This window comes from Helicoverpa armigera, chromosome 13 (genome assembly GCF_030705265.1).
Source record: "Helicoverpa armigera isolate CAAS_96S chromosome 13, ASM3070526v1, whole genome shotgun sequence".
Classification (NCBI taxonomy): domain Eukaryota; kingdom Metazoa; phylum Arthropoda; class Insecta; order Lepidoptera; family Noctuidae; genus Helicoverpa; species Helicoverpa armigera.
The window spans coordinates 3,991,406-4,012,383 of NC_087132.1; the positions used below are offsets into that span (position 1 = coordinate 3,991,406).

General features: G+C 37.9%; 3 protein-coding genes across 5 annotated transcripts in view; 1 reads left to right on the top strand and 2 right to left on the bottom strand.

The window, feature by feature from the left end:
• Positions 1-20,978, bottom strand: part of LOC110384364 (RNA polymerase II transcriptional coactivator) — a 132,280-nt gene that overhangs the window by 1,193 nt on the left and 110,109 nt on the right. The gene's annotated exons all lie outside the window — the stretch shown is intronic.
• LOC110384344 (uncharacterized) lies at positions 40-1,608 on the top strand. The gene is made up of 2 exons (XM_021345583.3): positions 40-212; positions 445-1,608. The coding sequence occupies exons 1-2, from the start codon at positions 140-142 to the stop codon at positions 1,587-1,589; spliced, it is 1,218 nt and encodes a 405-aa protein (XP_021201258.3). The 5' UTR covers positions 40-139; the 3' UTR covers positions 1,590-1,608.
• On the bottom strand, positions 1,580-12,560 carry LOC110384342 (formin-2). 2 transcript variants are annotated; one of them, XM_021345581.3, is made up of 10 exons: positions 11,577-12,560; positions 9,580-9,753; positions 7,448-7,623; positions 5,174-7,001; positions 4,569-4,957; positions 4,266-4,475; positions 3,983-4,123; positions 3,294-3,477; positions 2,721-3,054; positions 1,580-2,577 (listed from the first exon to the last, which is right to left on the bottom strand). In XM_021345581.3, the coding sequence occupies exons 1-10, from the start codon at positions 12,430-12,432 to the stop codon at positions 2,475-2,477; spliced, it is 4,395 nt and encodes a 1,464-aa protein (XP_021201256.3). In that variant the 5' UTR covers positions 12,433-12,560; the 3' UTR covers positions 1,580-2,474. The 2 variants fall into 2 exon arrangements, with proteins under 2 accessions (XP_021201256.3, XP_021201257.3); XM_021345582.3 differs by lacking the exons at positions 9,580-9,753; positions 11,577-12,560 and adding an exon at positions 8,698-9,228.

A 20,978-nucleotide genomic window follows, 5' to 3' on the forward strand; every position in this document is an offset into this window, starting at 1 on the left:
GACAGCCCTACTTAACAAATGTCAAACTGCTAAATTGTTGTGTATTTGTTGTTTATGAAATGTAGGTTAGGAAATATTGTAAAAACAATTTGTATATAACGCTATTATTTGTATTCATAAGTACGTATGGTAATTTATAATGCCGGAACCATGGAACAGTTCAACTCTATTACCACCACCAGTAAATATGTTTCTGTGTACATCAAAATTTGGTAAGATTTATGGAAGATATTTCCAAACAGACCTGTTAAAAGCATGGGAGAGTAAATTAACTTTTATACCTGCACAACAATATAGTATGGCTTTACTGCTAGGAAATATGGCTCTTTGTACTGCTGTTATAATTTCATTACCTTATCAAATTCAATGTCAAACCTCTAATTAGATTGAAATAAACTTATGATGTGATGATGGTAATTATAAAATTCCCTTCTTTTGTTCTAGATGTCTCAGCCTTAAAACACGTATTCAATAACATCACAAAGGTGTTATCGAAACAGTCGCCACTGCACCAAGAAAGTGCTATTTGCTCAAGATTTTTATACAAATATGATAAGAAATTCCGCAATGATATAGGTTACCGGAATTTGAGGAAAGTAAACACAGCTCTCAAGAAGTATTTGGCACTAAATCTATTGAAGGATGTAGAAAACTTTTCACTAGCTATACCAACAGAGAAAGATGATGATCTATATTTGCCTACAAGACAGATGCTACAATATGTTATATTAAGAGTGATGGCATTTGCAAAAATAATGTTGAGGATTTGTGTTTGCTCTAAACAAGCTGCAGTGTTCTATTTGGACAGGATAAAGAGAGGTGAGAGTCACTGGATGAGCGTATTGCCATATGCGCTCTTGTGTAGACTGTGGTCAATGAGTATGGTACTCCTGCAACATTCAGCATCCTGGTACCCCAACCTGTATCACTATTTAAATAAACTTGAATTAAAAGGCTTGAATTTTCTACCAGACAACTATGAATTACCAAAAGACTTTGAAGAATGGTTGGACTTGAAACATGTTGATGAGATTGGTAGATTTGATTGGGCCCAAAAGAAACACATTGAGATTGATAACACCTTAATTGATGGGGATGACAATGACCTCATAGATAATATAATGGGCTATATAAATCAATTTGATGAAGATAATATGGACATTGATGAGAAAACAGAGGAAACTAAACCATCGCTGCAAGATATTAAACCTGTGTTGCAGGAAATTCAACCAGTGTTACCTGTGACAAAAATAGACCATGGTGTTGCATTATCAAGAGAAAGTTTCAAATTACTTCTAAACTCCAGTAACAATACTGCACCTGAGAAAAGTACACCTCCTGTTGTGAAAGAACAACAGGTACATTCTCATGAAAAAATAACCAATACTATGTCTCTAAAGAAATTTATTGACACAGAAGAAAAGTTCAGAAATGAATCAGATAGCAAATCTCTGACCGGCCACTTGAGCCTCATGCAATGGCATGCTCTCAAGAATGCTTTGACCAAACTATGTGACACAGCTCCCAACAGGAAAATAGACAAGAAATTCCAAAAGATATGGAAACAAAAATGTTTAGATTATATATAATAAAAGCTTTTATTAATAATATTTGAGTTTTATAATGTTTAAATAATAATATTTACAAATACAACAATTGTTACAGCACCATTTTTAGATGAATAACTATGCTCATAATTGGGCATTTAAATTAACATAATGCATTAAAAACAGTATATCAGGTACAATTACATATGTGCAGGAATACCAACTGATATTCTGTATGATACAAATTTAAAGTACCATTATAATCACAAATGGGGAACCTGTTAACCAATATGAATGTAGTTCCTTTAGTAACTGATGTTCAATTTATACAAAATTATGCCTGAATTTCTCACAAGAACCAGACGGAAATACTTGAGTAGTTACATTCTTTTTGTACATGTTTATTTTAACCTGTTTTATTATTTCTCATACCTGCAATCTTTTTAAAAACTATTCTTAGCGTGGCTTAGTAAGCTTGAAGCAGATACAACTTCATTAGTGTAAATATATTAGCAATATAGGCCTTACTGGATGTGTTAAGATCTTTAAAGAAAACATTATTATAGTTCTTCCAGAAATAATATTGATTTGATAATAATTAGGCCCTTCTTCAAAAAAAAAAAAAAATATTAAGTCTGTAAATTAATGAAGTCTGTAACAAAATCGAGAAATTATAAACTGTCGAAGTCTGACTACTAGGATCGTCAAAATGCGCACTTCTAACTTTCGGACAATTTATATTTTATATTCGACGGAATTCATATAAACTTACGGAATTACAATTTTACATCAAGAAGGCTACATGCCTGTTTACTGTTTGGTTAGTTATTTTGAATCGGAATGTTCTAATTGGAATGCAAAAGCAAGTAGACACATCCTTTGTGCTTTTAAACAAATTAATTCAATTTTTGTTGCTGTTATCAAGTATTATTTTCTGGACAGCTTCTGTAAGCGCGCCTTCAAGCCACCTTCCTTCTTAGGCTGAGTCATAGGTTTCCTTTCTTCTTGAAGTTTTTTGGCTTCTTTTAACCTGTAACAATGGAAATATATAATTAAATATCATGCAATATTGAAGAAATTAAAAAAATATATAATTGTAGTAGCAAATATCAAGTAGGATGACATTCTCAGAATTCACAAAGACAATAATGGGAGTAACATCAAAATACGTACTTTTCTTTAATTGCAATTTGTTCTTCTTTCTTATAAATATCTTTGAAATCGCTACAAAATGAGGTCCACAGTGAGAAAAATTCTTTCGGTTCGCAGTCTTCCAGTTTTCCGCGTTTAGGAGTGTACTGATAAAACTTAACAGTCGCTATGAATTTCGCGCGGCATTCGTCTAAGTTTTCGTTTTCAGTCTTTAGTTTCTCTTCGGCAGCGTTCAGGAATGTGGTCATCTTGTCTTGGAACACCTCCAGACGTTTCTTCGCTTCGTCATTAGGAGAGTCCTCGTTAAGATTACGAACGTCGGTGTCTATTACTTTCTTCATTTTATCTTTGCATCCTGGAATTTAAATAAAAACATTATTGTTACATCTACACTACTCGTAAGTTGACCGAACTTAGGCATCTACTAGAGTACAGATAGGCAATTTGCCTTAATTCGTCTAATTTTAGCATTTATGTAGTGCCAGCAACCAGGGTCACTTAGGTCAGGCAGGCACTTTTCAAATATAGGGTGCATCCACATAGGACACACCGTTAACATCCCATGAAACTCCGAAAATTCAAAAGCAATCTCACCATCCAACTGCTTCCTAAGCGCATTAAGGTTGTCGGCGACATCAGCGAAGTCCAGCGTGGCGGCGCGCGTGACGTCCCCGGGCTCGGGCACCGGCAGCGCGCAGCCCTCGCTCAGCGCGCCGCCGCACGCGCGCATGTACGTGCGCACTATGAAGTGAAGGAGCGTCACGTTCGATTGCTTCGACTGAGGAGGAATCAAAGAATATAATAAATAATTAGGAAAAGACCATGGATGCTGTAAAGAATCCGAAACGTCGGGATTAAGTAATATTATAACCGCGATAAAATCCCTAAAAGTAGTTTTATTTGAATGTCTAATATTCGCGTAAGTGTCAGAAATCAATAAGAAAAGTCTTCCAAAAATAAAAAAACCAGGAGGGTGGGGGATATAATGCGTACAAAATCTAGTGCAGCTCTAGTGTACCTAAAAAGGTACCTGTAAACGTCTAAAAAGTCGTGGGCAAAAACTGTCATATCATAGTATAGTTTGTACTATAGTGCAAGTTTTGGATAGCCATATTCTTGAGGGTGGGCTTGATTGAAACCAGACGAAAGAACGCCGGAAAATTGGGGATTGTAGTTTAGGACCTACCTACCTTTAGTACAGAGCTACTTTAAGCTATTCGATGGTCTGTAAAGAAAATTCATAAGAAGTAGGAAGGCTCCAAAAGAAGAATAAAAATTCTTACCTTGACATCTTTGAGTTTAGATAGAATCTCAAGGCCAAATCCATCAGCTTGCCCTCTCTGACCATTTCCACCGTTCATGTAGTTGCCAAGAGTCAGGATTATTGCAAATAATTTCTTTAAAGGCTCACTAGTCATTAGAAACTGAAAAAAAAGTTAAGTTAGTTAAAAAAAGTTAGGTATGTATAAGAAAGGATCCCAACTTATTAACTTATATAAATTATATAAATGTCCCATTTACATGGTATTAGAAACGGAACACAGAGAGTGAATATTTTTAGCTCACCTCACAGGTATGTTTCAAATTATCTAGTTTGTGCATAGTTGTGCTAGCTGCATCTTCGAATTCTGCTTGGAACATAAAGCAGGATATTCTTTCTGCGAAGTTCGGTATACCGGATAAATCTTGTAGGAAAGCTTCAGGTCTGTCTAGTGGTATCTCAGGTTTGTTTTTCAGGTGATCTTTAATTAGTGCTAACTCTTCTTCCGTGGCTCTCTGAAATTTACAAAAATAATTGTAGAAAAAGGCACTGAATAATGTGGATATGATCGATATGTCTTTTTTCATTAAATTAATGTTAGGTCTTACCAATTCGCAAATCTGATGCAATGCTTCTAAACTAACTACCGACGTATCGAAATTGTAAATAGCGTTCTCAATCTCTGAGAATTCAACGTGTAAACTTTGTGCAAGAATGCCAACATTCTGCGATCTTTTGCTGTCCAATATCTTTATCGGCTGAATCTTAGTCTTGACTTCGACTTTTTTCTTGACAGGCGCTTTTACGACTTGTCTCGAGAACAGATCAGTAAATTCGTCAATATTATCTAGCTTGGTTTCTTCAATTTCCAACCATAAGGGTTTGAAGTTGCCAGAATGCTCTGGCTGGGCGACGGGAGCTGGCGGTACCGCTAGAATGCGTGTCCAATACAGTGGTTTCATGGGTGCAGCCGGCTTTACTGGGGTTTTTCTTAAAGCTGCAACAACAATCATTGGTCAGAATCTTGATAGATTCTCACCCCATATTCATAAAAACTTACTACTTATGAACGCTACTTAAATAATGACTACATTTTTCGGCGTCGTATGTCAGTGAAGTGAGTGAAAAGTAGCCTATAATCCATTGTAGTAATAAGACGTTTATGAATAAGGGGTTTCTCTTCAAGCATCTTTGAAAGAAACTGCTTACTTACTTGCTCTTTGAACATTCCATCCTCCCACTGGAGGTGCTGGGAAAGGCACAGGCCCACTAGACATAGCCGGTGGAGGGGGAGGCGGGACGCCCGGTATACCGGGAGATATTGTGTCGCCCATGCCTGGTAAAGGCGGTGGAAAAGGACCAGGTAAAGGCGGTGGAGGTGGGCCCATGCCAGGCATTGGTGGTGGTGGTGGGCCGCCCATACCAGGCATTGGTGGCGGAGGTGGACCCATTCCAGGCATAGGTGGTGGGGGAGGGCCCATGCCAGGCATCGGTGGCGGCGGTGGGCCCATGTCAGGCATTGGTGGTGGAGGAGGGCCCATGCCGGGCATTGGTGGCGGTGGTGGACCGGTACCAGGCATGGGAGGTGGAGGGGCAATGCCATGCACGTGCGGTAGGGAAGACCCAGTCCCCGGCATAGGTGGAGGTGGTGGAGCCATGTCCGATGAAGGTGGGGTTGGCTGAACCATTTCGGGAATGGGGGGCGGCGGAGGACCCATAGATGGCGTTTGTGGTTCCGGGCTTACATCCGGCATTGACGGAGGAGGTGGAGCAGTGCTTATTTCAGGTGTAAGTGGTTGCCTGGCTACCTCTGGAACTGTACTTGGTGAAGTAGTATCATCTGGTCTTATAGTCAATGATGGATATTTTTCGGAAGTTTGAGAGTGGGGTGAGTCCAACCCTGGCGACACAGGTGTCCCTGGCATTGGAGGTGGGGGAGGAGGCATGCCAGGTAAAGGTGGAGGGTGAAATGGCTCAATTTGACTAGTTAGTTTGGCTCCTATTGGCGTGAGTTGAGTTACCACAGAAAGTTCTGTATTTGGCACAGACTCAACCGACATGGCTAGCTCTGGGGACTGGTCAGCTGTTGGTAAATGAGTTTTATCATCTGATTCAGCTGAACTGCTAATATTTTCCTGATCCAATGAGACATTACTTGACTGATCCAGTGATGACTGACTATTTGATACTTTTTGCTTTATATCAACCGTTGTATACAAAACTTGGGTGGGTGGAATATTAAAGGTGTTTGCAGTTGTCCCTAATACAACAGTGGGTTCTTCATATTTTTCTAAGTCTGTGGAGCTTTTTGCACTATATGTAATTAATTCAGTGGATGTATATGTACTGAGAAATGAGGCATCTGATGAGCAAGCACTGGTTTGGTCTGTGTTTTTCTTTACTTCTTCAGTATTGCTAAGCTCTGATAGATCATCTTTACGATAACTTTTATTACAATCTCTACTTTTATTCAACTTACAATAATTTACTATTTTTTCAGATCTGACATCAGGTTTACTAGAAATAGCCATCTCACTTTTATGTTCTAAACTACTTAAATCTATAGTTTTATCAATATTTACATTTGTTCTTAGAGTGTCATATTCAGGTATGTTTATCACAGGTTTATTTGATAGCTTAGTAAGTTCATTGGCAAAATTTGAAGTCTGTACTTCTTTGCTAATTAATTCTGTCTTGAATTTCAATAAGTTATATTCATTGATGGAATCTAGACGTTTGTCTAAGTTCTTATTGAGTGATTCAATTTGTGTGGTTATTCTATATTTTTCTAATTGAAATTCTAATTCTTGGAGTTTCTTCTTTAACTGAGATATTACTACTTTTGCCTCATCAATGTCACTAATTTCTTCATTATTGTTTTGGCTGAAAAACTTGTTGTTTTCAAGATCCCTTTGGTTGTTGTCTTGTGTGAAGTTAAAGGAGTCTTTGTCAGGCGGCCACACGGACGTGTGCAGTCTGCCCGGGGTCACTGGTTGTAGTGCCGGTGCCTCCATATGAGCCCAGTAGTACATCAAATTTGGCTGGAATTAACAATTAATTAAATTATGAATAAATGCTATTAAAAATCCTATTTATTATGGCATTCATAGAGTGGTTGTTTATATATATAGTCCAGTGAAAGATATCCCTCTGCAAAGAGATCTTAAGAATTTAAAACAACAAAATATAAATAGGTACAACGCCATCAGACAATATTTGGGTATACTGTTTATAACTATTACTATATTTGATTCACATCTAAAACTGACATTAGACAGCTTATTTATGCAAAACAGTAATATTTTAAGTAGTTTAATATTATTCAATATAATGACGCAATGATTCAACATTGACTACAAAAAATGTAAAACGGAATAATTAGCAGCAAATGGAATCGAAAACAGAATGAATTGTTTGGTTAGGAATTAATTGTTTACACGACACACAAAAATGGTATTCTCTTAGCTAAATTATGAAAGTTATTTACCTTGAATATATTCTCAGTGGGCGCATCCTTGTCTGATATCTGCCTAAGGACACCAGCGGCCAAAAGATCGGTACAGTACTGAATCCCAAGGTTTCTCTGATCTTGAATACTTAACAAGGATTTCAAGTGGTTGTTCTCCGTTATTGATGATACGAACCAGTTCAGGAGCATCTGACCTGGAATCAACACAATAGTTTTGTTTTTAGACCTGCGTATGAGTCTTTATAAATAGTTTTCGAACATAAACAAGACTGGTCACTAACCATTGCCGTAAAGTTTGACATTTATAATTTGACAGCTGATGTAAATGAGATGAGAGATGAGATTTTAGTGACGTGCAGCGTTATGACGTATCGATGAAATGAAATGCGTGCTGAATGACTAATTTGGATCAAATTCTAGTTATTGAGTTAATTAGAGTAAACTAAATGACCATATGGATTTTTCTCACTGTCAGTACAGTGTATTTGGCATCACATAAAAACTATGATCCTTTGAATCAAATTAAATACAATTTTATTTTTATTAAACTGATGTAGAAGCGCAGCAATTCCTAGTAAGAACCTAAAGGCTTTTATTTCTTAGCTAGGGAGGTACTAAATGCTTTCATATGTACGAAACGATTACAGTCATATTAATAAATTACAGTATCTAATGGTAGAGATATAATAAATGTCATAATAAATTACACACTAGCACGTATGGGCAATATCTCGACATGTTATGTATGAAATTACTGGCGTCCTAACTAATATTATGTGATTTTCTATGCATGTGTCGATAGCTAGTCGACTCAATTTAGATAAAATGTAGGTACTTAGATGTCTTTGGAGATTTTTTTAGATGTCTTAATAATCCCAGAGGCAAAAAGCGATCGCTTTTAAAATTATGTACCAAGGGATAAATCGTATCCATACAGACTAAGGAAAGATGAGTCATTTTATTCTTCATGATCATGCCCTTTGAGATAAATGTAGGTACCTATGTATAATAACTAACAATAGAATTCATTTTTTTATTGAGTATGGGAAATTATTTATTTGAAGAACTCTGCCCTGTCTATGCATTCTATGTTTATTTTAAGTAAGTAGGTACTCAGGAGATGACGTCAAATAGATAACTGTTCTACATACTTAACATCTTCCATCACTGACCGGATTTTAACCTTTACGTAACTTATATAATTTGCATAATTCTTAATTATATAGGTACTTAACAGAGAATAGGTTATTTATATTAAAGAAACGTACAAAAGTGGATGTGTAACATTTCTCCTGCTGTAAGGCGGTCCTTTGAAATGTCGACTGAACACAGCACTGTTGTGTCACTCTGAACATAAACTTGTATCACAATATTGGTCATCTTCAAATCGCACTCTATACTAACTTTATAATTCTCTCTATTAAAAACAAACATTTGAAAACGGAACCACTGTAAAGTCTTTGGCACTTTCATAGTCAACTTTTTCTGTGGAACGTACAATACCAGCGCACGATTATGTCTCAAGCACTTAGATACGGCACGAAGTAATTTAGTTTTAGCTGTAATTTCCGCCCTGAACAACGCAAAATCATCGTTATGCAAACGTAGAACATTGCCGATGTCTTGAACACCCTTTCTTCTCGACCGAAACTGACTAAAGAACGTAACATAATTGAACTGTGCTACCGACGAGTTAGTGAAATTCACACGATTTGTTGACAGTTGCATAGCTTTTAATTAAAGATAATAGCCAGCGCTCTTGTCACGTATGCACACTAGTTACTAATGGCCAGTATCTCTTATGGCTAATGATTAACGGCGATAAGAAATTATGGGCTATTTGTTAATAAAAGATAACATTCTTATCTCGATGTTCATTCACCTGATGGCGCCGTGGGTAAATACATATAGGTTCCTCATCAGATGATGTATGTAGAGATGTATGTACACTTTCTTTAAAATTACGTGCTTTCAAGTACGTTACATTTAAGTACTTACTTAATCGAACATATGGACTCAATCATTGTAAACGTGCTCGTATCATTGATATTTTTATGCACAGAGGTAGGTGCTTTATTTACCTCAGTCGGTGTGTTTTAACTTTTAAAGCACCTAGGTTCGATACGCATAAGCGACGTGTTCATATTTACCTTCAAACTTTTCATACTGCTTGAAGTCGACTTTGTCGGGGACGAACTTCGGGCGCACCACCCGGGACTCGGTGAGCTTGTCGAGAGTGAGAGATGCCACCTTCCTCAGGACATTCGAATCGGACATTGGCACGTCACTAACACTCGAATGCCGCCGATCCTTGTCTGACACCACTGAAATTAAAATAATTTAGGCATGAGTATTTTATATTGTCTATGTGAAAGAGAAAACACTATAGTGATTGACGTTATTGGTTTAGTGTTATGAGATAAGTTATGATTTTCTATGTTCCTGTAATCATCATTTACGTTAGGTACTTGCTATAGTATGGTAAGAGAAATGAGGATAAGAATTTTGAATTGAGAAAAGTTTTGACCACGAACGTGAATGGACATAGGGTAGGGGACGACCATCAGACGAACAAAGAAACGATGGATGAATTGTGCGAAAGTTACGTAGTAGCTATTAAGTAATCTCTGGCTAACGTCGATGACGTGATGATGTAGTAGAGTATGGAAGACCTAAACATGCTGCGCCGATCCCAAATAAAATTGTGCTGATAGCAGGAGGATGATGATGTGCCTAGCTATTTTGGCGTAGCGGTTTTATAATGATACATTAAAAGCCCTAAATTTTTTCATAAGAGCAGCTACAACCGCTTATTCCAAGGGTAAGGTATCTAGTCTAATTTTAATGAATTTCTGTCATTCTTTACCGCAGCATAGATGTCTAGGCTTGGGAGGGTACCGATAAATACATATCTCGAAGACAAGATGAGTGTGAAAATGTCAATCAATGCTTCGTTAATACCACAATTAGATTCTTACAACGGTACTACAGCAGTTCACCTTTTGTTAGCTTGGAACTTGGGTTCCCAAAGAAAAAACGTTGATGCCGTTGTAAAAGCCGATAGGGCTGATCGTATCAAAGTGATGGCTGCCATTACAAAACAATAGGGACTGCCAAAGAACTACGAGTAACTACGAATGAAGGAGAACTAGATGGACTGGATTAAGAGACGGTTTTGTGCTGAAAACTGACACGAACGTGGGATGAGGAATGTGAAAAATCCTAGCTTTTCTCTCCAGGAATTTAAAACAGCCCTAGGCTTTTCTATATTCATTGATATCCTACCTGTCTATATTTCAATGTTCATAAATGGAAAGAAATAAAAAATCCCCTTATCAGAACCAACGCTAGTTGCCACTGACCGAATAATGTTAATGTTGTTATTAACATATATTATGAGACTAGATACGTATTTATTTTAGTATCTAACATCGTAAGTAACTCAAACATAGTAGGCGAAGGTTTTTGTAAGCAATTCATCATAATTGCACTCTCATGCTCGAAGCCTCGTCGAGCAAAAGACCAAAAAAACGGGAATAACCAACTTGATGATATCGAAGTACGTCATGTACTTAGCTCCAAAGGTAATCAAGTTTCATTACGAGTGCGGGAAACTGTCTTATATAAGTACCTACGTACTAAGTACATTTTGTGAAGACATTCGTGTTCATTCCATTTAGCAACCTTATATCCCTGAAATAGAGCTGAAAATTGATTGTATCGAGTATCAGTTTGTTTCGGACCCGGTGCGTAAAAACATCAACAAACAGGTTTGTTCGGCCATTGTGAAAAGTAAGCATTGTATGTCAGCAACAGGTACCCAAGAGAATAGAGTATTCCATACGAATAGCAACTAGTTATGTAGGTGAAGAGCCATTGTATAGCATTGATTGATTGGAGTGAGGATTTGTGATAAGGTACTCAGTAAATAGATAACTAACGTGGATAAACTTTATCTGTTTACTCTCGGTAAATAGCAGATGATGTGATACCTACTAAATACTTATTGCATGCATCGTTTCGCAACTCATTTTAATTGTGACTACTTTCTGTATTGGAAAAAACATTCGGTTTTTCTACGTTACAAAGAAGACAGAGATGCTGAAAGAAGATAGAGTGCTAATGATTGTATTGCAATGAAACTGACCGGTATCTAGCAAAGCGAGTGGTTCGCAGGCCACTGGTGGAAGCTCCACCTTCCTGTGCTTCGACACCGTGAACGAGGTCTGCCCGGGGCAAGCCTTCACCCGGTTGTCAAGGAAATCGTGGTCGCACTCGTGGGAGATTCTTTCTAGATTCCGTTCGGCCCTGTGGTCGCCACACAACCCCGAAAATGCAGATCCCATAACCTTTTCATTCTCGCTTTTGTCACCGCTGTCGTCGAATACGTCATTTTTTTCTTCTTTTTCCATGTCATCAGTGGAGAGCGAACAGGCGGCATCGTCGTGCGGCATGTCTATGGTCATGGCGACACTCGCGGGCCGCGCGGCTGCCAGGCTCGGCGTGAGGGTGCGCGGCAGGTCGTCGGGCGCGCTGTCGCTCTCGGCGGAGTAGTAGCACTGGTTGAGCTCGACGGCGAGCGGCGTGAGCGGGTCCGTAAACACTGACTCGGAGGTGGAGTCGTTGGCGGGCGAGAGCGCCGGCGGCGGAGCGGCGGCGGGCAACTGGTCGCGGGTCGGTGACCGCGGCCGCGGCTCGCACCTGGTCACCGTTACCTCCGACTGCACGCTCGCCGACTCTGCGCCCTCCCCTTGCCGTAATGTTTTGAACACGCACTCGACCGTATCGTTATCAGATATTTCGATCGGCTCGTTGATATCAGAATCTGGCGTTTTATCCAACTCCCTGTCGATGGCGTCACGTTTGGCATCACTTTTTTTCCTTCCATGTTTTTTGCTGTCTCTTCCTGGTGATTTCCTGTTCAAGTTCCGCATAAAATGTTTACCCTTAGCAGGGGATTTTCCGGTTTTGGATTGTTTTTCGTTGGTTTGTATGTTCCCCATGGTTGAATAGAGTCAATAACTTTCATTTAATGAAATTTAATAATCTCTAGTTAGTATTATAGAGAGCAAAATATAAAAATCTAACTTGAAGCAGTCTCACAGCCCTTAGTAGAAGTCCACCCTCATCCGTATTCATCCCCGAGCATGCGCAGTTCAGGCAATTAAGATCAATATTTTCGTTGCGTACAGATTTAAACAATTTACTATCCACTCATTTTTCTTAACTTTAATTTCATGGTGATATTTTTTTACTATTAGAAATAATTGCATTGACAAAAAAATCTTGGTGTCGAATAAAAAATTTGAAAAAAATAATCAGCATATTCACGCCTAGTATCAGCTCGGTAGAGCCGATAGGACGATACTTGATTCTTTGTTATGCTGGTAGATGGCGGGACGAGTAGCCAACGAACCAAATAAACAGAAGTTTTCAGAAACTACCTACTACTCGACAGCTGCTTTTCAAAGTTCTAGGGCTATGTAGGCAGTCGTATGTTTCATTGACAAACACACATGTGACTGAAGGCAGATTAGATTGCTATTTTTAGTATTTGATATTAACTGGGCCTATTGCCTACCATCATCTGCATAGGTAGTGTACGGATTGTTTTTATTAATATGTCATTCAAGATTAAATCGTAAAGCTGGGATTTTATTCCGTTGGTGACGTGTGTGTGCAACTGAGGTCTTTGGGTATTCAGTTTGGAAAATGCGCATTACGTTTTCCATTCCATCGTTCCTTTATCCGTTATTAGCCGGCTTTTCTCTATTTATGATAATAGTCAAAGTCAAAGTCTTACGTGAGACTTAAGACAGGGGTTCTACTTTTCGGTGGAAACAGTTGTGATGTTTTGTTTTCTCTTAAGAATTGTTAAGGTCACGTCCCAGATTCTTTAAATTATTTAGATAGTAGGTACTCATACCTCATTATCATTCTGTTTCATTCTTACGAGTCCTAGAATTTATGCTGCCCTTGAATTAGCACCATATTTAAATATTATGTAGATTTTGGCGGTCCTTAAGAACTAAGACATTTTAATTTCATTCCATATAGTCAGTCACGTCAAGCAATTCCGTGACAGACGCTTACGACCCAACTCACTGAAAAGAGGGTCATTTTTGGTGGATATTACCAATAATACGTTAACCTTCCGGGTGTAATGTTTGCTGCTCTGATAAATCTCTATGCTGTACGCAGAGGTCTGCGACACGCGTCATTTGCGTTGGATTGAACGACGCATGGTTGCCATTAAGTCACCAAAAGTGTAGCTACTTTTGAAAAGGCCCTTTGAAGTATTCGATTTTTATGATTTCACAAATATTCGAATATATTTATCATTACAAAAGGCAATGTATACCTCAAATCACAAAATATATAATGAAATGTACACATAATATTTTACAGATCCAATATGTTTTTCATTACGACGAACGTTAACGAAAAATATATGTCCGTCCTGACGCGAGTCGGGATCACAGGGATATGGAGCGAAAATTTCGTCAAGCGAGCTGTGGGTCTTATGTAAATCTATTTAGACAGCTTTGTTTAGCACTTCACGTCGCGTTTCCAAGAGTTAGGACGCTTAAATGTCTGATTTTTTCATGCGCTTTTTCTTTTTATAGGAAGAGATTAAAGCCGGCCGGGCAGCGTTTCAAAGCTCTCGCTCAACACTATCAAATTGGTTGATGCAATTTCGACAGTTAAACAGATTTTAGAAATAATCAGAGACCGGAGTAATGATTTGATTTTAGTCATATGAAAATAAAATCTCTATCTCTATGGAAATAAAAAAAAAGGTTATTATATCCTAGAAGATAGGAGCGAGTGGAAATCCGCAGGTAAGTAGGAATGTATGAGTCAATCAAAGTCTAAGTAAATACCCGTCAGACTTCCATTGCAGGCAGCTAAGGTAAACGTACCAATACTCGTCGGATTTCGGAAATCACTGACTTTGAAGCGCTACTGTGTGTTAAATATTCAATAGAAAATGAAAATTTTTGCATGACGTGATAGAGTATTTATTCGTTATTCTAAGTAACTAATGTTTTTTTAATCATTTTCGTGGGTTTATGTACTTATTAAGGCAAAAGTAAAAAAAGGGCGATTTGTACCAATAGTCGTCTGATTTGTACGGATACTCGTCAAATATTCCCAGTACTCGTCAACTTTTAATGCTAATTTAAACTCTCTGCTCTTGAACATAAAGTTCAAGTTATGTACATTTTTTTGTGCTTGAATTTGTTAGTCATACTTATGCCTTTGAAACATTATATTATGGTATGGTGTAAATATTTAAATTGTAAAATAAAATAATTAGTTTTCACAAAAAATAAAAGCCACATTCATTTATATAGCTTTCCACGAAATAATTACTAGCATTCATAAATATGTAGGTAAGGTTGTCATTTATCAAAACTTATGAACTGCTTAGCGCATGCTAAGTACGATTTGCAAAAATCTCTATAGACAGTTCAAAAAAATCTAGTAGCGACCCCGCGGGGCTATATATACCGAGTACTCCAGGGAGAGTATACTGTCCCTGTACTCCGGCTGGCCGGAGTGAAGCATGACGGGGGATAGGTCTCCCGCCTCTGGCTTGCCTTCATTGGACGTCCAGAGTGGAGTCGCTAGAGCAGGGTTAGTAGCCTGGCTCGGAGGGTAGGTGCCTCGTGGTAAGTGACGATTGGGCCGGTGATGCTGGACACGCAGGGAGCGCGTGATCTGCGTTTAAAGTCCGCCACCCTTCAGCCGCTCATGTCATTGCCCTGTTGTTGCTATTCAGTGACTGATTCCCGGGGGCCCAGTAAGTGAGCTGGCGAGCCTGCATCTGCCTTTTAGCATGTATTTTATACGTTGTCATCGGCAGGTGCCATAGTTCCTATGGTTTCCTATATCCTAATCCACTAACATTCCAACGCAATAGCGCAAGTAGTTTTCCTCCATAGTTAGCAATAGTTTAGTACAGAACCGGGGATTGTCCTTGGGTTCATTTCTATAGTATATGTATACAGGGATAATCGTCGGTTTTGTGTGTTTTGTTCACCCTTTCATTAAAGTGGTCTCAAAAGGGCGTTTTAATTTTTCCGTGTGGCCCCTTGATTTACAGCTTCAATGACTTTTAAAAGGCCCTCTTGCTTGTAGTGTCTTTCAGTCATGATCTGCTATTAAAATTACGATCATGAAATCACTAGGTACATACAATCCTTACTTCCTTACTAATATTATAAATCGGAAAGCGAGTTTGTTTGTTTGTTTGTTTGTTCCGCTTTCACGCCGTAACTACTGAACCGATTGCTTTGAAATTTTGCAGACGTAAAGTTAGAAGTCCGGATTAAATAATAGGGTACTTTTTATCCCGAAAAAAATAGATATTCCCGAGGGAAAACAAAAATATTGTTTGCTTGATGGATGGATTGTAGATGGCGCTGTGTGTCGTTTAAAACAAGGTATAGTAAGTTCAACTCAGTCTTGCGCGCGGCCTTATGTGTGGGTAACTCTTGTTTTAAATAAAAAAAATCTTACTTAAAATTACTCTTTACCCATCATATGACAAGCGAAGAGGTTACAGGGATGGAAGCTATGGCATTTTTAGCGGTGAGGGAGTGTCAGACTCTTACTGACTAAAAACCGTCGTGTTCCGTCGTGGGCCTTTTATGTACCAGAACCGCGGTATCTCTTTCGAACAACCCGCAGCAAGCTATGGCATCTTACGTTTAAAACTGATTATAATATTTTTGCGTAAAAACTATGTAGTTGAATGACATAATTTTTATACCGGCGCTATTAAGGCACGTTAGGGAGACGCGGTACAATACGCGTGACGACATGCAGCTATTTCGAACAAAAAGCAAAGTAAGAAAAGTTAATTTTTGCTTGTCACAAATTGTAATCCAAGCGTAGTAGAAACAAAGGCTAGTGGTAGTTGTACCCAAAGCGGTAGATATGTATCGCGTGTCCTTAATCGAATGGCGGAGGCCTACAGCGGCGGCCAATATATACCTAAAAAAAACACTCGTAGAAAGTGCATACTTATAGAAAACAGGGTATGCCATTAAGAAACATATTAATTGAATCGAATAACATGACTGTGTACGTGCATCTAGAACCAGCAGAGTAAAATTCACCCCTAAGAAAAAGCTTAAAAGAAACGCAGTCTTATCAACAAATGTAGTCTAAACCTTAAATATGTTTGTTCTAGAGAGTTAACCATTTTGTAAAAGTCCCGATATTAGCTATTTATTCGCATTTTGTACTGTAAATCACAAAATATCCTCATTATGACGAGTTTAGGTGCAACTTTTGAGCATGTCCCAGTAGTCGTCATAATAATTCTAAATTTGACGGGTTTTGGGTCAAATGGGAGTTTTAAAGTACCAATAGATGTCACATAAAAAAAATATATATTCTATGTTAAAAGTATTCTAAATTGCATATTACATCGATAGCAAATAAACTTAACTATCTAATTAAACAAAGAAACATACCACAGACCCCACTGGAGTTATGTAAATCAAAACACAAAACCACGTGCTGAGTTTCACTTTTGACAGCTGAACCTCACGAAAAAACTTTTTTGTTAGGGCACACACGTTTCGAATAACATATCTTAGACGCCATGACTGTTAAAACCCCGTATTGTCATTTCAATTGTGCAATATATTATAAACAATATGTTGACATATAAACCGGCCCATTTTAAGTTCAGTAAAAATAAATAATAAATGTTTTTAGATTAATTGACGACTATTGGGGCATGACGACTTCACCCGCGTTTACCTTACTGCATTGCGTATTATACTTACCCTGCTGAATTTCACGAGTCTTTGGAGTACCCGGGAGTATCACATGCAATGGTCGAGGACTTGCAGTTTCAAGGAGTCATCAGCTTGAGGTATCGGTTTTCCTCAATATGTCAAGACCTCTCATGTTCGGCATCCTCCGTATAATGTAGCATTTGATTATAATCTGCAGGAAGACCTTAGTTCCTAAACATTAAGGTCCCTTTCACAACCAGATCATCGGAAGCGGGGTAGTAAAACTAGGAAATATTTTTGTCACACATACCGGCTTTTATCGCGTCGCACGTATATTTCGAGTGATTTCCTGTCAACGCCCCGCGCCGGCTCTCGCTATAGTCGGGTCATAAATAAATACAGTACCGACTGGCGATTATAATACCGATTTCATAAAATAAATCTATTAAAATCACCAGCTTTATAACAGCCAAAATAATGAAAGTGACCGTTTCACGTCAAGGGCACGAAACACTTTAATTTTCTAATCAATTGACTTCGTTTATTACGCGCGGGGAACGCCAATATGAAAATACTTTAAAAAAGGATTACTTATTGAAAATAATAATATTGAAGGGTCGAAGCGATTCCCCCTTAGGAAATAGGTAAACGATTGGCGAGGTACTTAAACTGGATTTCTTTTCACATTTTATCCGAGACCGAAGTAGACACCTAGTTATAGCCTTTGCTCACTTTGCGGCCTTTTAGACAAAAATATGTAGTTAAACGAAGACGTTGTTGACTTTTCAGTTTCTTGTTATATTTATCATTTGTAACAACGTTAACATTTAACCCTTTCATCTTAAATACTTTCAAATTCTTTAAATAGTTCAAAACTGTTTAAAAACGGGTCAAGCACTCAGAAAATATTTTTCTGAATACCTATTAAGGTAGGTTTTATGTAAACAAACTTTAATGGCAAGCGGTGCCATACTGTTCAAACTCTCGATCGAACTTTATAAAGTGAGTGCTGTTGCATATTTTTTGTGTTGTTTGTGTATTATGGGCTGATAGCCTGTAAAATCAATTTGTAATTTCATCTTACATACTTGTGACTAGTTAACATATTTACTGAAGTGCTTAACAATTTAATCTCGCATATTTTGCCTTTAAAAATGAATAAACATGGCATAACTGTCCTGAAAATAAAAAAGCATGTCGGATATCCAAGTGAAATTCGCATGGCCGTTTCGTAATATCATATTCAACAAACGACACCTCTGTTTAGGCCTCACGGAAACTCGCGCGCCCCTGTTTGCAACGAAAATGAGATTGAACAAATTATTTTATAGCTGTTGTTATACTAGACGATATACGTTCTTATCAAGTACAAAGCCTGGTGGATTTTATTCGCATATCATGTGGAACAATACTGTACCCGCCAGTTCTATGGGGCAAGGGGCGGAGGTTTACCCCTTAAAATTATCAGTAAAAGGGAACCACCCTTTACAGTCCGTCGGTCTTATCGCAAAGTCCCAATGTATCGGCGAACAGATGCAAGCTTAGTCGTACGTTATCCAAACATTATATCCCCTGACTAAATGCGACTTATTTAAATGTAGCGTATTGTAGAAATAGCTGCTTGAAATGCTGAAGCCAGTTTAAAGTAAGAACATTTTTATGCAAAATTGGTATGAAAATGCTAGGCAGCACGATTTCGGGAAACTATGAGAGCAAGCAAATATGAGTAAGACCTAAATAAAAATTATTTTGCTGTAAAACTGTTTAACCTAATTCTTTAATGTTTCTGTAGTACCTAAGTACTTAGTAGAAAAGAACGAATTGTAACTTGGCTATTCTGTAATTTTCTATTTAATCTAATTTTCTATTGCCAAAATGTTTAATACTTTTTCGACACTACTAAAGTTTAAGAGTCTATCTTTCTTACATCAATTAAGTATTTATAAATTGTAAGAAGACGGAATCACACACGTCGTCCTAGAAACTGATAGTTCAAAACTTGCGAAGTTGCTATATTGAGAAATAGTAGGTAAGTATATCGTCCGCCTATGTATGGATTTCAGCCTATAACCTCGGGGACTTAGGAACAAACTACATGTCGGGAAGACGCGGTGGTTCAGAACTGCAGCTTCCATTTCATGTTACTGTCTTTGGGTGCCTAAGATATTACTACATTGGTACAAATTTTGTATAGGTAAGAGTCTTTTATGTTTTAGTAGTATACGTACATATGAAGATATTTGATGCTGAAATAAAGCAGTTATATACCTAGGTATCTAACGGTATTCTGTTCATGCTGACGAAAAAAATCTTACAGCTATATTTTTTTTAGATTAACAATGTAATTCAAGTAAAAAATTGAATTGAAATTGCCTTTAAGTTAACTGGTGTAAATTGTTGTTAAGTACTCATGCTAAAAGCATTTTCTTTTGTTTCATGAGTTCGCCCCACGTTCGCCCTTTACGAAAGTCTAGTCTCCGAACTCTAGGTGCAGCTGTCAAACTTTTACCAAGTCTTTGGCGTGAAATATTCTGTTGTATAATCTATGGCATAATTGTACCGCTGTGTAATTAATGCGCGGGAGAACTAATGCTTTCAGGGAGTTTAGGAACTTCGAGAAATAGTTGGTAACGTCTTGTCTCTCCATCGAGTTAGAAGCAAGTATGTCATTGAAGACTGAATATTCTGTACAGGATAACTGATAGCCGGAAGTTTCACGAACACGAGCCAAATGTTTGTGTATTTATTTTATATATAAGTTACTAAAAAAGTAACCTTTTATGGGTGAGTGCAGTAAAGTAAAAATACGGGTATCTTGTTGGTTCAACGCGGCCACATTGGGTAAGCCGCTTCCGAGCTACGAATTACTCCAAAATGGTTTTTAACCCCAAGCCAGAGTAAAGTAAATATTTTATTCAAAAAACAAAGAATTCATAGATAGAATAGAGGAGTCAAACAGTAACATGAACTGTGTAAAGTTGAGTATCTATTGTAACAAAGTATAAAAGCGATATCTTAGTGCGGTTTCTCGTTCGCATCTCAAACCAGTTCACAACGCAGTTTCCGATAGCAGTCTCTTTGTGACAGTTAGTGGTAGCTCGTTATTAAGTAGGTACATGAAAACGGTTGCAACCTAGACTACAGTTTCGGCTCCCTCTAGGTACAGATGTGTACCTATGTAAAATACTCTGGCAACAAGTTTCTGCAGTGCTACCGGCGAGGTACCTACGTAGCAATGTGAAATCTACCGCTGTGGGAAACTGTATCGCTAAACATTTATTCTGAGTAAATACTCAAACAAAAGCTTGGAACTGTGGCTGGAAATAAACAAGTCAGAGTTTTAAAATCATAATTTGAAAGGATTTGAGTTTCGCTACTGGCCATTTTCCGCATATCTACCTGTGTGCCATTCTGCACTGTGTTCTTGTTCACATATATTTTCTTTTCTGTTATGTGTTATATTTATCTATGCATTTTCATTAAGGCAATAGACTATGCCGAAATCATTTGAACAAAACGATACAGGTACCTTACATTGAATTTAGAATACATGTATGGAAGTACATGCATCAATTAACCGCAGGTATTTACAAAATGAGCGGTAACGGTATAACACTTTAATTTCTGAAAAAAACCGACCCTTTCACCTATAATGACTGAGCATGTTTATGAATTCAATCGACTATTACAGTAAAAACCTCTTTCGAACAACAAAGAATCTTCCAAATCCTGGCGGATTTATGCCAAACAATACCGCGCATAGACCTTAGTAACAAAAAAGATGAACATCA

What these genes read in the sequence shown, in the direction of transcription:
- LOC110384344 (XM_021345583.3), top strand. Translation starts at nt 140, where the DNA reads ATGCCGGAACCATGGAACAGTTCAACTCTATTACCACCACCAGTAAAT. An exon ending in TCTGTGTACATCAAAATTTG is followed by an intron (nt 213 to 444) that starts GTAAGATTTATG and finishes CTTTTGTTCTAG; the next exon opens with ATGTCTCAGCCTTAAAACAC.
- LOC110384342 (XM_021345581.3), bottom strand. Translation starts at nt 12,432, where the DNA reads ATGGGGAACATACAAACCAACGAAAAACAATCCAAAACCGGAAAATCC. An exon ending in GCTTAGGAAGCAGTTGGATG is followed by an intron (nt 3,055 to 3,293) that starts GTGAGATTGCTT and finishes TTTAAATTCCAG; the next exon opens with GATGCAAAGATAAAATGAAG. An exon ending in CAAATTGCAATTAAAGAAAA is followed by an intron (nt 2,578 to 2,720) that starts GTACGTATTTTG and finishes CCATTGTTACAG; the next exon opens with GTTAAAAGAAGCCAAAAAAC.